This window comes from Zosterops lateralis (genome assembly GCF_965231275.1).
Source record: "Zosterops lateralis genome assembly, chromosome: 6".
Taxonomy (NCBI): domain Eukaryota; kingdom Metazoa; phylum Chordata; class Aves; order Passeriformes; family Zosteropidae; genus Zosterops; species Zosterops lateralis.
The window spans coordinates 20,154,946-20,171,637 of NC_139761.1; the positions used below are offsets into that span (position 1 = coordinate 20,154,946).

Genomic DNA, 16,692 nt, shown 5'->3' on the forward strand with positions numbered 1-16,692 from the left:
TCCAGGAAATGAACAGTGGTTTTAGGGCAACGCACACTGGATTGATACTGGGCTGCCTTACACAGCACCGTAAGGTTTACTGTGTGCCATCCCACACCACCCATGCACCCCCATCTGATATTAGAGTTCTTCTCAGATTTTTGAGATTAGTGACTATACAAGATGAAGAAACTTGCATATTGTTCTGTATTGGTGTCTGGCATTTAAAGTCTCGTTTTTCCCATTGCTGTGATTGGTTGGGAAATGTGTAAAAACCAGTACATTGGTTTCCATGTCGTCTACTTTTTTCAGGCAGTTCATGCAGTGTATTTTTTAATTATTATTTGGTGGATTAGATGTTGTGGAACAAAAGGAGCTTTTTGAAAACAGGAAAAACTACCTTGGGTTAGCTATATGTACAGTCATCCAATGAGACATGTTCCAGAGTGCATAGGGTACCAATAGATTATGGAGTGGGGGACTATCCTTTTTTGCTGTTCTGAGCTACTATTGTCAACTGCTGTTGTACATATACTGTTATGTGTAAGGGGGTAAATATATTTATTATGTTTGTAAAATTCATTCTGTACAATTGCAGATCAAGGTTGCTCCTCTGTGATATACAGGATATTATGTTTCAAAGGCCATGCTTGGAATACAATTAGAGAACTTAGTATTTTGATGTACTAAGACCTATTTTAAGTTTAATATTTTGCCTTTGCAAAAACTTTAATTAAAGATGTTATTTAAAAATGTTTGCCACTTCATTTACTATCTTGCATGTGCATTTGTTTCATATATGAGGCTTATTCCTAATCCATAATAATGTTGAAGATTCTGAATTGATTTTCATCACATGCAGGTAATTTCACTGTCACTTACTTGTTCAGTTTGCCATGCAGGCTTTCCATTTAATACCATCACAATGTTATAAAAAAAATCACAGTTTAATTGTGAGGGCAGACTTGCATATTGGTTTAAGGATTTCTCCCTGCGGTAACTTAAGGCTTAGGAGTTGAGGTAAGATTGGTTGAACAACTTTATACTGAGGCCGGTGGTATCCTGAGATGCATTGGGAACAGTGGTCTGTGGGTTGAGGGAAGTGATCTTCCCCCTCTACTCAGCCCTGGTGGGGCCACATCTGGAGTGCCACGTGCAGTTCTGGGCTCCCCAGTACAAGAAGGACAAAGAGCCACTGGAGGAAGTCCAGCAAAGGGCCACAAAGATGGCCAAGGGATTGGCGCATCTGTCTGACTGAGAGCTGGGCGTGTTTAGTCTGGAGGAGACTGAGAGGGGATCTCATTACTGCATATAAATGTGTCAAGAGGATGGTGCCAGACTCTTTCCAGTGATGCCCAGCAACAGGAAAAGGAGCAATGGCCAAACACAAGAAGTTCCATCTCAACATGAGGAAGAACATCTTTAGAATGAGTGTGGCAGAGCACTGGCACAGGCTGCCCAGGGAGGTTGTGGAGTCTTGCTGTCTGGAGACATTCAGAACCCACCTGGATGAGTTCCTGTGTCACCTGCTCCAGGTGACACTGCCTGGCAGGGGGGTTGGACTGGATACTTTCCAGAGGTCCCTTCTAACCCTATTGATTCTATGGTTCTGTGTGACATCTTGATGTTAGTCCTGTGTGTGGAAATGTGAGAAAATACTGAGAAGTAAAATCTGGAGTTCTTGGATGATAACTGGCCAATCAATAAGGTTTTATCTTCATCAAATAATCTTATCTGACAGAATTGATTTCTGGTGTAAGCAGGTAATATCTCTTTAGTTCCTATCTAAAAGCAGTATCTGGAGACATGACTTGTGATTTATTTTTAAATCTAAATTTTGAACTTGAAACTCTAAAATAATTACAAAGTAAGTGTAGCCTGTATTGCCTTTTGGGGGGTTTTATTTTGGAATGTGATGATTTTGAAGTTTTCTTTTTTTGTCTACAGTGGTGTCAATGTATAGCAAAGCAAGACTCATGAGGAGTGGTGTGTTTTGGTTTTTTTTCCCTAGAATTCAAGGATAGACCCCTTCTGGTTGACCCCCCCAGTACTCCTCTTTGCTCTCCAGCCCTCAACACTTAAATACTGCTCTTCCCATAAAATTTGCCTTACTTGAAAGGAAGTTGGAGTTGATTCTGGATAAATAACTATTGATAATTAAAAAAATCTAGTGTTTTTCCAGAAGAGATCATTGCTGTTGTAGCTTGCACATCATGTAAGAAACAAACAGGTCAGAAAAATGGCCTGTTGTTTTGGCCAAAAGGTTTTCAAAAGGACCCTGAAAAAAGGAGGCAAAGCAGAATGCTGACAAATTAGTAGCAAATTTAAGTTAAAACACAAAAAAGCTAGATTTCTTTCCTGTGAGGAAAGATGAGAGTGTTACAATTGAATGTTAATTGAGTTCTCCCAGCCGTGGCTGAGCCAAGTATTTCAAGGATTTATTTATTTTTTTTATTTTTATTTTTTTTCCAAAATCAAGTATATTTAAGAATGCATAATTTTCTTAACTGATTTTTTTATGGCTTATTTATTGTCATTGCAGAGATATGAGAGGATAAGTATCTTGGGACATATCTTTCAGTATATCTCCATTCCTTTTCAACTATGCATTATTCATTACAACTTGTCTTAAACTGCATCATCTTTTGAGTGTGTATTGTTTTTTCTAATGCAGACTTCTGTTTGTAAAATACTCTGTTTAAGACTTGTCCCATGTTTCCAGAGCAGATTTCAGCACCCTTTACCACTAATGGGATTATGCCAAAATCCGATCCTTTCGCAGGTAAGGACATCTGTAGTACACTCAGATGAACTGCAGTTGAACCACATTTGACCTTCAATGTGGATATATAGCATTCAGAAAAATTGGTCTAGGACCATTTTTTTCTTTAGAATGAAGACTTTCCCAGTTATTTTTGTGCAAAATGCCTATGTAATTACGCCTTTTAACGTGGTGTGTGTATGCCCTTGTGTGGCCTGAAAGAGGGTTATCTGAAATAAATAATATGGAGACAGAATAAATGCAAATAGTGCTTTATGTTACAAATTATACTGAATTGCCCATTGACTTCCATAGGTCAAAAACTGCTCTCTGAAGATAGATATTCATGAACTGTTTTAATATGCTTTTTAATGATGACTATTTAAAAAATACATCTAGTTTTTGTTTTCCTTTTAGTTCAGTTTGGTAAATAAAAGTTTACTGAAATTGAAAACATGTTTAATTTGGGTAAGTTTATTTCAGTAGCAAATCCAAAACAAGGAATATCATTAAATTGTAAAAATTATTTAAAAATCTCATAACAGCAAAAAATGTTACATGTGGATGTGTGATTCTGTCAAGGTAGAAATATCTTTTCTTTGCTAGAGAAGCCAATTGAAGGAGAACAGTGTTGTGGAAAAAATCCCTCTAAATGTCTGGAACACTTGGAACACAAGAGAGAGTCTGGATGCTGCTTTACAAGTACTGAAGCTGCTGGATTTAATGTCAAGATAAAGAGCGGCCCTTCCTTGCTTGTGATGAGGAAAACCATTTTGACCAGCAAAATAAGGAAGGCAGTCCTTTCTGCTAAGGCTTTTGGCTGCCTGAATTTTCCCGTTTCTGCTACGGATCCTGTTGTGAGCCCCCTGCAGATAGGGCTCCTCATGTGTCCTGCTGTACCAGTGTCTGAGTATTTCATACAGACCTTTCCCCTTGGAGGAACAAGTGGCTGACTCTAGGTGGGCTGTCTAGTTCCAACAGGTGATGTATTCTGGGAAACAGTGTTGTGGGAAGTACCACATCTCTAAAAAAGGATTTATTGCAGAATTCACTTGCTGGGAATACTGCTTGTAGGTTTTGTTTTGGCACAGATTGCCTTTTGTTTCAAAAAGTCAGATTGTTGCAGGATGGAAGGCCTTTCCTCCTGGGCTCACCTTGTTAGTGGTTTTAATGAAGAAGCATTAATGCTGGGGATATTGCTGCCATCCTGGGTTTTGTGGGCTGAATTTGTCTGTCTGATTTTAATAAGTAGTTTTAGTCTTAAAACATTAAAGCAGCATCTAGTGAAATTCCCTGTATGTTTAAAGAGTTGACGAAGGGCTTGATAAGTGTGATGATGATACTGGTGTTATTCAGGTAGCTAAAGGTATATCACAGGTGGTTTTGCGTGTATCATTTAAGTTGGTTTTGGGAGGAGGCAGAGAGAGAATAGAGCAGTTGTTAAATTTACTAGATCAAATTGCTGTTAATTTTTGTTCAGAGTATCTTTTAGCTTTCATTTTCTGCCCTAAATGATTTTCATGTCCTTTAACAGCTTTGTTATTTCTCTTGGAGGTTCCTGTGTTGCCAGGTAGCCTAAAGCACTTCAGATAGTAGGTGGGAAATATAAAGTAGTTCTTAAAATAGAGTGTGGGGTTTTGCAATAGCAGAGGAAGGAGATGTAAAGGGATACTAGAAAGAGGAAACGGTACAGAGGAAAAGATAAAATAATGCAGCCAGCCCTTAAAAAAAACCCCACCAAAATCAAGGAGAGATTGCAAGCATACTTTCATGTCAAAGGAGAAGTGTATGAATTGAAAAACCTTTTTTTTTCCTTCTAGACTTTTCATGGGGAAAATGCAAGTGCCAGTGTTTTAAACACTCTTCTAACTGCTTTTTAATGAAAATATTGTTCTTGCTTCTTTATACTGACCATTGCAGGGTTTAGTTGGAAATCTCTAGCTGGCTAAAAAAGAATTAATTTGTTGTTTCCACAGCTCCCTCTAGGCAGCAGCAGTAATCCACATATAACTTAGGGAATTCTTACTACAGTCAGACTGAAACCAGCACAAATACAGCTTTGGTGCTGCTTGGTATTTTAGTGCTATCCTGCATATGTCAGCAACAAGCCATGGGGAAGACAGACATTCAGGTAACACCTCAGAGCCTGCAGTGAGGTTTCTGTTAAAACTCACATTACTGCTCAGGTTTAATTTGTTACAGCTTTGCCTTCATGAAAGACATGAGTACTGTAGGGTTTTTTTTTTTCACTTCTCAAAGAAAAGCCACTGTCATTTCAGCTGAAGCTGTAAGACAGCCAGCATGGGCTTGGTAGTCCAGCCAGTTACCAGTCTCAGTGTTTGAAACAGTGCTTGTTCCTGGCAGCAAAGTAGGTCTTATAAAAAGTATCACAGTATATATGTGAGTAACAATCCAATCGTTTCAGTCACTTTCTAATGACTTTTTAGTGAACTCTTAGATATAGGTTGTTAATGAAGTTGATGTTCACAACACATTTCTTTCTTTAGGAGAGAAGAAAACTCAAAGTATACTCCTCATCACAGCTGCATATTGAATAGCTGAGAACAAAATGAGTAGGTTCCTTCTCCTTGAACTCATTATCAAAGCTTTATGAACTTCTGTGGAACTGCACAGGTGTGCAGCAGTAAGAATATGACTTGAGATGGCCACAAGTACAAGCCCTGGCATTGCATGCAATCAGGACAACACAGAGAAGTCCTCCTGTAAGGTGGAAAGGTGGGGTAAGAGTCAAGTTGATTATATTAATCCCATGGAAGTTAAACTCTTGAACGGAGTAAGTTCAGGATAGCCCCAGTGAGGTCTAGGTCTGGTGCTACAGTTCATGAGACTTTCCACATTTTGCAATAGTTACCCAATATATTCAGGGTGGAAAGTAAGGGCAGGCAGTTACAAAACTACACAGGATGGGTATCCTGTCTGAGAACCTAGAAATTTGGGATACTGTGGAAATTCATACCAATGTGTGTTCATGGGGGTACAGAGGGGCAGGTGTGGAATGGGAATAGGAAGTTAAAGTTGATGGGTTCTGATAAAATACTCTGTGTATTGACCTCATTTGTTCACTTTAACATCATGAGTTCCTGTCACACAAAAAGGAGTCGGGTCAGATGGAAGTGACTAAACAGATGAAAAGTATTCCAGCTTTATGGAGATGTATTATTGACCAATGGGAGTTCTAGGCTGACGATGCTGTCAGAATCTCTCGGTGTGCGTCACTAAGACCTCTTAACCGTCTTCTGTTCCAGGGCATGATGAAGGCCCTTCAACAGGAGGACAGGATGCCTTAGTCCACAAAGCCTACATGTAAGTGCAGTGTAATATCATATGTTTTCAGAATCGCTACAAAGGAGGATGAGAGTGCCTAAGGGAAAGGCATAATATCCAACTGATTTTGTACCTCATGGTCCAGTTTTAACAGCAACCCAGAAACCATTTGGTTACTGAGTGGTTTTAGAGTGCCTGGCATCTGTTAGAAAAACAATACAGATTATGCTGCTATTACTCAACTGCCTGCCCAAACAGCCTGGGGAGGGTGGGTTTGGTTCATACTGACATATAAGCACAGGGCTTCTACTTAAATCAAGCTTTTCTTTCTAAGGACATTTTCTGGTACAGGTTTTCCTGTACCGTGAGTATTAATACTTTAGTTATCCCACAAGAAAGGAAGCAAAAGGGCATTTATGTTAATAAACCAAAATGCTGTGGTAGTGATATGAGATTTATCTTTGCTTGTGCTATTTTCAGAATCCAAATACCAATAGCAGGGCAGGGTGTGCTTTATTTTGACTATAGCTGACCTGTTGCAGATTATGTCATCTAGAACCAATACTTGGTCTGTAAAAGCCCACATCTTTCTCTGTTACACAGGGAGGAGACTACCAAAGTCACCTAAAGCCATTAAATTGCCCAGAGAAAGTTCCAAGTGTTCATAGCTAAGGCCCCACCCATCTCGACTTCACAGCGTTTTTTTCTTTTGGATTATCTTGGATGTAAGGAACGATGGTTGCGGAATCCCTGAGCTCAGCAGTACTACTGCTGTTCCTGTCTGTCCCTATTGCACTGTCTGAGATGGCCATTTAAGACATCCTCTCACTCCTAGTGATGGAGGTAAAACCTCCAAACCTGCATCAGACTGTGTCGTGGGATAGGTCAGCCAAGGAGAACAATGAAGTTGAATGCAAAAAAAAAATAGCATCAACCTCCTTTATAGGAAAAATACTTTAAAATTTCCTGAAAAAAACTTGCCAAGCCTCTTCTAGTTTCAAACAAAACATTTTATTCCCATGCTTTGCATTATTTCTGAAGTATTCTAAAGAACATACATACTAAATGCCAGAAATAACCCAACTTGCTGAGACAGATTTTAAATAGCAAGTATTACATAAAGGTGTGCGCAAACCCAAAAATGGCTCGAGGAATTGATCAGAGCAGGAATTGAGGAGAATATCTATAGAATACAAACATCTACAAGAAAAGGTCTGGCAAATAAATTATTTAAATTCTATTTGCTTGGACCTTTCCAAGAGCTAAAATATTTTTTTCCAAGTTAAACACAAGAAGGGACTAAGCAAGACAAACTGGAAATATCAAACTTTTTTGATAAAGGCAGTATCTTGGAATTCTTTTAACAGGCATAATGTACATGCAATGATGAGAGACAGAAAAGTTCAATAATGTGTAAATATATCTCATCCATTAGTAACAGCAAACAGCTACATACAAGCAACCTGCACCAGTCCAACATACCATATCTTTCCAAAGTCCTACTAGTTTCTGTGAAAGAAATATTCTGATTTAAGATCCATGTTACTTTAAAAAACATTTTTAACATAAATTTTGATTTAGTCTTTCCTCTCTTTCTGAAAAAGAGTATGATTTAATCTTGGATTTTCTTTTCCACTGGTACATAGTGTCTGTGAAGTCTGTAAGATACATGTCCATTATAACTTGATTCTCTTTGCTGCTGCTGAGATACTAAATAAAGGCACTCAGGAAACTTTTTCTCCCTTTAATCCAGTATCAGAAGGGTGGCAGAACCTGGCAGGGGGGTGTTGCATCTGAAAAGTCCTCTGTGTGTGTGTGTGACTCTCAGATATGGCCAGAGCATTACAAATGCAACTGGTTCAAGAGTAAGGAATTTTGCTGATCTGCACTCTTGAGAAGCTGTCTTTGTTTCTGATGTAACACTGGGCAACTCCAGATTACAGAAGAGGAGGTCATAAATTATTATTTGCCTGGGTTTCAGCAGTTTTGCTTTCAGAGTTTGCTGAGAATCAACCTAAAACAAAAACATGCCTCTCCCCCAAAATAAGCAGCTAAATTAGTCTATACTGCAATATTGTAGACTCTTTTTTAATGGCATTAACAATGATAGTTTATTTTCTGTAACACCATCTCATGGAATTCATGAATCTAGGCCCTTGCTTCCACTCACTGAAGCAGCCTTCATTTATAATCAGAAATTCAGAATCTAATTGAGTTTTAAATATTTGGAAAATACAGAATCAAATAGAGTATGTACTTGGCATTTGCAATCACTCAGTTTCCAGTCATAGTAGCCAGCAGTTCAAAAGGCTCTACTATTATGGTTTTTTGGATACAACTAGCCCCACATTATATAAGTTCTGACTATTGTCTGATCAATTTAATTATAGTTCTCAAAGACTATAATTCCATGAAAACCAGCATAGATATTACAAAATTAATTTTAAAATACCTACCTGAAGTCAAATACTCACACAATATTTTCTGTTCTTATACCAAAATTTTCAAATAGACGCGTGAAATGATCCATGGTAACCTTGGTAGCAGTTCTGCAGAGCCAGTAGAGCTGGCTGGGAACAGGTATGATCCTGCCAGCAAAGTCAGACACTCAGGCCACTCAAGTGTTAACAATGCAGCTGGTGCAGAGTAGCTCCTACTCCAGGTCCTGATGTCTGTAGGAGGTGTAGGGAGCTAGGCCTCCGTTGATTTGTTTGTGGTGTATGAATGAGCTGAGCACAGCCAAGCTTGACCTTGGTCTGGCCCCATCTAGAGCAGGTATGCAGGAAGGATGCTTTAGTGCTTTAGACTGGGGATTGGTTGTTCTTGTGTCTCAGCATGGATTTCCTTAAGCACACTGTGGAGAGCACGTGTCCCAGCTACAGCCAGGCTGTGCTCAGCCAGAAGATAACTGTGATTCTTGTAGTTGTGCTGCAAACATTACAGAAGTCAGGTAACAGATCTCTCTACAAGATAGAGATGTTCTTAAAACATGTTGGAGGAGCTAGAAGTCAGCCTTCAATACACTAAATTGTATGGCATGAAGTAACCTAAAGGTGTGATCCACTCTCTTGGTCTAAATTGGAGTTTGAGACAGCTCAACATAGAAAGTGCTAAAAAGAAAGTTCTACCCTGTAAGAGAGAGGTAAGTAGGGGCAGCAGAAGTGGTAAGAAAGCTGCCACTTTACAGTGGCAATTAAAGGGGGTTCAGAGCAATAAACACACTTAAGTAAAACAGCACTGAAATATGGTAACAACAGGGTCAATCATGCAGAAAAACCCAAACAACCATCATTAACTTGACTGAGTAGTCTAGTCTTCAAAACAAATTTGAATAAACCAGCTCCTAAATAGGTTTATCAAAAAGTGAGAGAGTGATAGTAGGGGACACAAATGCCTTGATATTTCTTACCTGTTACCTTATTGGCAGCTGCAAAATCACTGATAATTTGCCTTTTACCACTATAAAGGCAGTATGAAGAAGCTTGTGTTCCCACCTCACCAAACTAAACCAAGAACAGCAAACAAAAACTAGATTTGTTTCAGGTCAAGATGACAGAATGAGAAGAAATCTGGTCCATTTTAGGCCTGCTGGAAGTTTTAGAAATTTGCTGTTAGAAAAAACTCCAGCCTTTTGACATGTAGGTGTTCGAGAGCTTCAACCTTTAATTTTTTTAAAATATGATTTTAATTATCAAACTTTGTCCATTTTTTTCTTCAGTCATATAAGTATCCCCAAGTCTTATTGTTGGCCGCTTGCTTCTTACATTTTTTTTTAAGATGAGGGAATATTTTATATTTGCTCAGTGTATATATATATATTTTCCTGTTTAGGTAGAGCATTCACATCTACTTCTGGAATTATCATAAGGACCATATGTTTTGCCCTGTACTGACAAGAGGTTCAAATAAATGGCTTATTTAAAAGAAGCCACTCCAGAGGTACTTTCAGCTATAGCAAAACATAATCTAGGGGAAAAGGATATGGAGAATATTATCTTCTCACTTGATTCACTGTACATCCAATCACCTCTTGACCAGATTTTGGCTGTGATACTTTGAGATGTTAGAGCTCAGTTTGCTTGCATTCTTCCATGAGATTTTGGTTCTGCACTGTCACAGCAGGAAGGTAATCACTAACTGGGTCTTGAATGCTTGTAGGAATCTGACCTATCCCTCGGCTGATTCTCTGCCCGTAAGACTCACTGCTGTTTTTGGCTGAGACTGTCTGACCTCTGTAGACTTGAGCCTGACGCTCACATACACCAAACTTACTTAGCAGGATAAACACATCTCTACGGAAAGCTTTGGTGAAAATAGCGTAAAGAAAGGGATTGGCACAAGAATTGAGTGGGTAGAAAAGTACCAGTAAGATCTTGGAATTGGAGACAGTTATCAGTGGTTTGTTCATAATGGCAGATAAAGCATGGAAAGAGATGGGAGCCATGCACAGAAAGTCTGTGAAAATCAACACAGCCATCCGCTTGGCAATTTTGGTGTCCTTGTCCCCTGACTTGTACTGGGGGTTTCGTACAGTGACATAGATCTTTATGTAGCAGGCACAAATGATGACAAATGCAATAATGTTACATATTAAAATGAAGACAATGTAGGCTTCAGCCACTGGTGTCTCAGTGTCCATAGGCAGGCAGATGCTGACTTTGCTGTAGCTGCTGACACCAAGCAGTGGCAGAAGGGCAAGCAGGATGCAGGCGAGCCACCCTCCCAGCATGGTGAGCACGGCATGCCGCAGGCGGATCTTGCGGTCGGGCCGCATGGCGAAGGTGATGGCGTACCAGCGCTCCAGGGTGATCACTGTCAGCGTGTACACGGAGAGTTCGCTGGCAAACACCGTGAAAAACCCGGCTGCGTTGCATCCAGCCCCGGTCTGCCACTCTATGGCGTGATTATAGTACTCTGACCTGGTGTAGAGATCCACTGAAGCGATCAGAAGGAGGTATAACCCCATGCAAAAGTCAGCAAAGGCCAAGTTACACATCAAAAAGCGAGGTACAGTCAGTTTATAATGACTGGTGAGAAGGATGAAAAGGACAAAAACGTTGCCTAGGATGGCAAGGAGGTTCACAAACCACACCACAATCCGCAGAAACTGATATCCCATTATATCCTCACAGGGATTAAACTCATCAGGCTCTGGTGTACATATTACATCTTCATTGCCTCCACAGACAAGATAGTCATAATGACTGTCAAAGGTCTGGACATCCTCCATTTGAGGGTTCTTGAGCTCTTTGCCAAAGCCGAGATTTCCTTCTCCACGCTCTTCCAAAAAAATGTAGTAATGTGGATTTTCATGAAAACTTGTGAACTTGGGGTTCGTGTCATACACAGCATTGGTGTGGTCTGTGTATTCTTTGGCATAATCTTTGTAAAATGGGTCTCTGAGAGTCTTGACTGATCTCTTATGAAAGCTGTGGCCACTCTGGTTACACATCAAGTACTCCAGGATCCTGAAAGAGTAGAGGAGGAAATCACTGCTGGCATTTACAGTCTGACTGGTGGACAGCATGTGAACAAAGGGAATGCTTCAAAAGCAAATCATCCTGAATGAAACTGTAGCTATAAAACTGTCATTGGATATATTTTTGTTAACAGACTATATAATGTATGATAGTATTTCTGGGCTTTTTTTTTTTTCTTTTAATTGTATTTTTAATTTTATCCTCAGTAGTAATTTTATTTCTTTGGCATCCGTAATCCATCTTCTTTTTTGAGATCTACATTCTTAGTAAGTAAGAAGACATTTTTCTACTGTTTATAACTTCTTGGATAATACATACAGGATTACTTTCTTTTTCACTGCTGCTCAGTATTCAGTTTCTCCCAGAACTTCCATCAGTCTAATTTCTGTTCAGTAGCCCCTTTACAGCTAACTAGTAGTGCAGCAATTTGGAATAGTTTACCTCATGGTGTGATGCAGCTGTATTTGCAGTCAAAAAAGTTTTCAGTAGTCAACAGCTATTCAGTTAGAAAATATGAGTTTTGAGGCTATAACCTTTCTTCCAGGCTTTGCTGTAGCCCATTACCCTTTTATTTTTTCTTTCCCTTTAATTCTGGGCTTAACGAGAGGAGGCACTGTTGCAAAAGGTCCTACAAAAATTTCTTCTGCCAGTTTGCAATTGTAATCTGTTTCAAAAAACATTGTCTATACCTAGAAAAAATGGTTACAGAAGTGCCAGTAGATGCATTTTTATATTACTAATAAAACATTGCCTTTTCTGATATATTTTTAAAATAAATGCCAGTTAGTGAAACTCACCCACTTTTTTTTTTCCAGCTCTTGAAGGCACAGCAGTGACTTGGATATGATAGGTCAGCTCGCATTAGCTCAAGAAATACCTTTACAGCTGGTAATTTCTTTAAAGACCATGTATTTTTGGCCATTAATTCTTTTAGGCTTTCCAATCCTTTGGCTGGAAGGTTGGCAACAGCTGTTCTGGAGATGTCCCTAAGAAAGAAAAAGATGACTAGATCAGATTTTTTTTTCAGGTCATTACAGTTCTTCAGGAGTTTCACAGAATTCTAATAATAATAATCAAATCCTAAGGAGGTGGGGATTTCATATCACCCTGCTAAGTTCTGATACCATTCAAATTCAAGTAGGCTATTAATTTCTCTGTGATTTTTACTGTCTTTTAAAGCTCTTGTCTTTAATGTCTTATAGCACAGAATATGAATTATAAAGAAATATCATGAATTTTAAAATTACTCCTTTAAAGTGAACCAGATACGAATGCATATGCCTCCCACAGTTTTAAAAATCCTTTAAAGAAATCACATCTTCTATTGGTAGAGTTATATTCCCTTAGACTTCTTTAGATTAATTTTAACCTATTGGCACACTTTAATAGAAAGCATTCTAATTCCTAAAAGAATATTCTCTATATACTGAAATTAAAATCTATCTTAATCCATCCTGTATCTCTCAGAAAACTGAGTATTATGTTTGTTGCTTTCTACTTGTCTGCTGAGGTGGACTTATGGGAGAGATGATGCACAGTTGATGGGGAGGTGGCTTTCTTTTCAAACTGCCAGGTGAATGTTATGTGGTCCTGCTAGTGCTTTCTACTCAGTTTCTGCTTTGTCCTAGAACCTCTTCTAGTGACACTTCAAGTTAGGATGTTTTTAGAGTTACAGTCTGTGAAGAAGTAAGCCTGTATAAAAGGATTCTAGGGTAGGAGCATTGTTTCAGCATTGTTTTATCATGAACCCTCATAATAAATAAATCAGTTTTTTTTTATTTTGATAGGTGTTTCTACCAACAGCCTGAACTGGCTCTTAGAAGAGTTGGAATATTGCCTGCTATCATTTTACCTTCTCAAGAATCACTGAGTAGTTGAGTTTCCAAATCATCCAGATTATGGACAGTTTACGCTTTGCTGTGTTGCTTGTATTGATTGTGTCAGCGTTCAGAGAGGGGGCAAAGGGAAACCCCATAGTCCTGTCTTGTGGTTGTATCTTTGCTTGTATTTACTGGAGTCAGCCCCTCTTAAGTCTCTCTTTATTCCTTGGGTAGTTGCTCTAGCTCTCCCCTTTCCATACCTTATCTATGTTGAGCCTGGCTATGTCCCCATTCCCCTCCTAATGTAGTTTAAAATTCCCGTAACAAGCCCTGCTAAGTCCTTTTCCTCCTTTGAGACATTTTATAGAACTCTTCTTCTGCAGCAAAACATCTTGGTAGGTTAGATCTTGGGATAGATCTTACCAAGACACGGCTGGCCTTTCAGCAACCCTCGTGTGTCTCCATCAAGTCCTCACAGTGCTGGCAGCTATCTGCAGGGAGGTTAAATGCTCTGTGGTGAGAGATACTAAGACTCTTTGAAAGGGAAATTACAACTCACAAACACTTGAGAGTTCTTTGAAAATGTACTGGCACAAGCTTATGGAGAAAGATGATCCTGTTTGTGCAATGAATTGGGAATTATGATAAGCCTTGACAAAATCAAATATCAAAGGCTGTTGAGGTAACTAATCTGTTATGTGACAAGGCAAATGTCTCTCCTGGATTAATTGAAAAATAAAAGAGTGGGGTAAAAGCCTGAGAACAGATGACAAGATTTCATGCTAGAGGAAGAATGGAAAGTTAAGTGGTATCTCAATATTCAGGTGATTGCAGCAGGGCCCACAGAGGTGAGGCTGGCACTGGTACTACTGAAATATACTCATAAACAGTCTGGGAAGGAAGTGAGAGTAGCTGCAACAAAGCTTGTTCCTGGCACAAAGAAATACAAGGTAGTGAAACCTAAACCTGATTGTCTAAAGTACTCCTGCAATAGTACTGGACTGTGTACTGGACTAGTACTGGACTCCTGCAATGGCTGGACTGATGATCTTAAAGGTCTTTTGCAAAAGGTCTTTTGCAACCTTAATGATTCTATGATTCTATACACTGGCACACAATGAAATAATTTAGGAAAATGTGTCTTCTATTTGAATGCAAGCACAGATACTATAGGCACAACTTGAGGTGATTTCCTCTTGTCCTGTTGCTTCTTACCGAGCCCTGATCAGCCAAGCGTGGTCAGTTCCAACCAGTCAAGGATGATCAGTCCTTGGTCAGATTTTGGTCTGCTGAGAAAAATGGCAACAGGCTGCAGTTATGTGCCTGTCTCATTAACATCTAATCATATTGATAATTGAGATGATGTTTAAACACAGCAGTGCTTACATTGCACGCAAGAGTGTCTTGCTGGCACTGCTAAGCTATAGCTTGTACCCTCAAAGAAACACTAGAGAATGGGCAAGAGATCTGATGGGCTTGTCAAGAGGATCTGTCTCAAAAAGTGACTATAAAAGAGGCTAGGCAGGAAACTGATGAAAGGACTGGATGTTTTTCACCACAAAAAGTCACAAGGACTGGATGGTTTTCACCAGAAAAGTTCTGAAGCAGCTGAAGAAGGAAGTAGTTGAATTGGTAAAAGAGTCGTGGAACCTTTAGCTTTGCTGTCCTGCAGAAAGGCAGCAAACAAGCCACCACTGAATATGGTATATGTGGTGAAAGTCAGCATGTAAGGGGCTTTTGTAAAAATAAGCCCTGCCTTGCAAACTTCTCTGAGTGTTGTGCTTATGATCTGCTCAAAGTCTCTGGGGACTTATACAAGGCCTTTGACAAATGCCCACAAGGCTGAGACAGAAAGCAGGCAGACACATGCTTGTGGAAAGTGTCAAATGCTCAGGATTATGGAAAAGGCTAGCACCATTCACAGCTAGCCTAGAGCCAGACCAGACTTCAGCTTTTAAGTAGCCATGGTCTAGAGCCCACTCAGGTACTGGGAGTGGTTGTGTAGAGTTTTACACTGTGAGGCAGAACAGCAACCAAAGTATTCTCAACCACTCTTAACATTTTGGCTTGGTAGCAGTTTTGTTTCATCCTCACATATTTTCTTATAAATCTCATGTGATGTTTCTAGGCTGTTGCTTATCTCAGCTGAAATATACATGTTATATTGAATGCTAAAGAGACATTGGAGAGGTTCAGATAAATGTGGTTATAAAACACAGCTTATGAATTCAGAAATGCTGTTTTCTGAACCAACTGTATATTCCAGAAGATATTCAAGATATCATCCAAGATATTCAGTTGCTCAGATTATTTTTTTTTCTTTTTTCCTGGGTTATTAAATTTTGGTCTAATTCTTTGTTGGTTTTATGAAGTCAGTATTTCAGAACTAGATCTAAGTGATAATAGCTTTTGTCAATAATCCTTTTCATTGCTGGAAGCATGCAATTGTAGTATGAAATCCAGTAATAACAATAATTTAATAGACAGGTGATTAAGAAAATGAGATTGAAGGCATCATAATACAACTGAGAATTTTTGTCTAATCCTATACAAATTTCTGAGTACTGGAATAGATAAAGCATAAAATGGGCTTATATAATAAATGGGCTTAAACTACAGATACTATTTTAACTTTACTGAAAGATTTTTTTGAAGTCTAAAAATAAGCATTGTTTGATTAGCAAAATACAGAGTGCTTCTCTTGGGAGGAACTGTTCCTAGATTGGGAATGATGCTTTAAAGAGCAGTTCTGCATTCTACAGATAATTAACTACTCACATGTATCTTGTGTGACTGTAACATTTTCAGCTTGGACTGTGTGCTTTGTAAAAGCTAATTGAATAATGAGCCTGATTGTATTTTTGTTGTACTCTGTTGAACTTTTGCTCTAGGCAGCAGCCTTTGTAGTATTTAGTAAATCAGGTCCACCGAGCTGCTGAATCCTTGCCAAGGTTTCATTTTGAGGTGAAGAGCAATATACTGTCATCATACTCTTAAAATAGTTTTCTAAAGGGAGCAATCTGTGACCTCCCTGTACATCCACATACACCTGATTATGCAACAGTGACAAAGGAACCAGAATTGCTGACCTCTGTTATCCTATATTCAGTGATCACAATCCTTGCTTCCTCTGCTGTAGTAAACTGCAAATTTGAAAAAAAAAATTAAAAATTACCTAGCTTTTCAGTATTAAAGTATGTTTAATTAGGTGGTCTGAGAGCATGGCCAAACTCACACAACATATAGTGAGGCTCAATTCTTTGTAGTTAAATTTTTCTCATTGGGTTTCTTTAAAGCCAAAATGGAACATTACCCCATTAGGGTGAATCCATGGTCTGTATTTCAGCCTTGAAGTTGCTGTTGCTGC

General features: G+C 39.0%; 1 protein-coding gene across 3 annotated transcripts in view; it reads right to left on the reverse strand.

The window, feature by feature from the left end:
• Positions 1-10,088: 10,088 nt before the first annotated feature.
• Positions 10,089-16,692, reverse strand: part of TSHR (thyroid stimulating hormone receptor) — a gene marked incomplete at both ends in the record, with an annotated part of 40,679 nt that continues 34,075 nt past the window's right edge. For all 3 annotated transcript variants that reach the window (XM_083864161.1, XM_083864160.1, XM_083864159.1), the window contains 2 exons: positions 10,089-11,493; positions 12,303-12,491. In XM_083864161.1, the coding sequence (XP_083720287.1) occupies positions 10,089-11,493; positions 12,303-12,491 (1,594 nt within the window). The remainder of the gene's footprint in view (positions 11,494-12,302; positions 12,492-16,692) is intronic.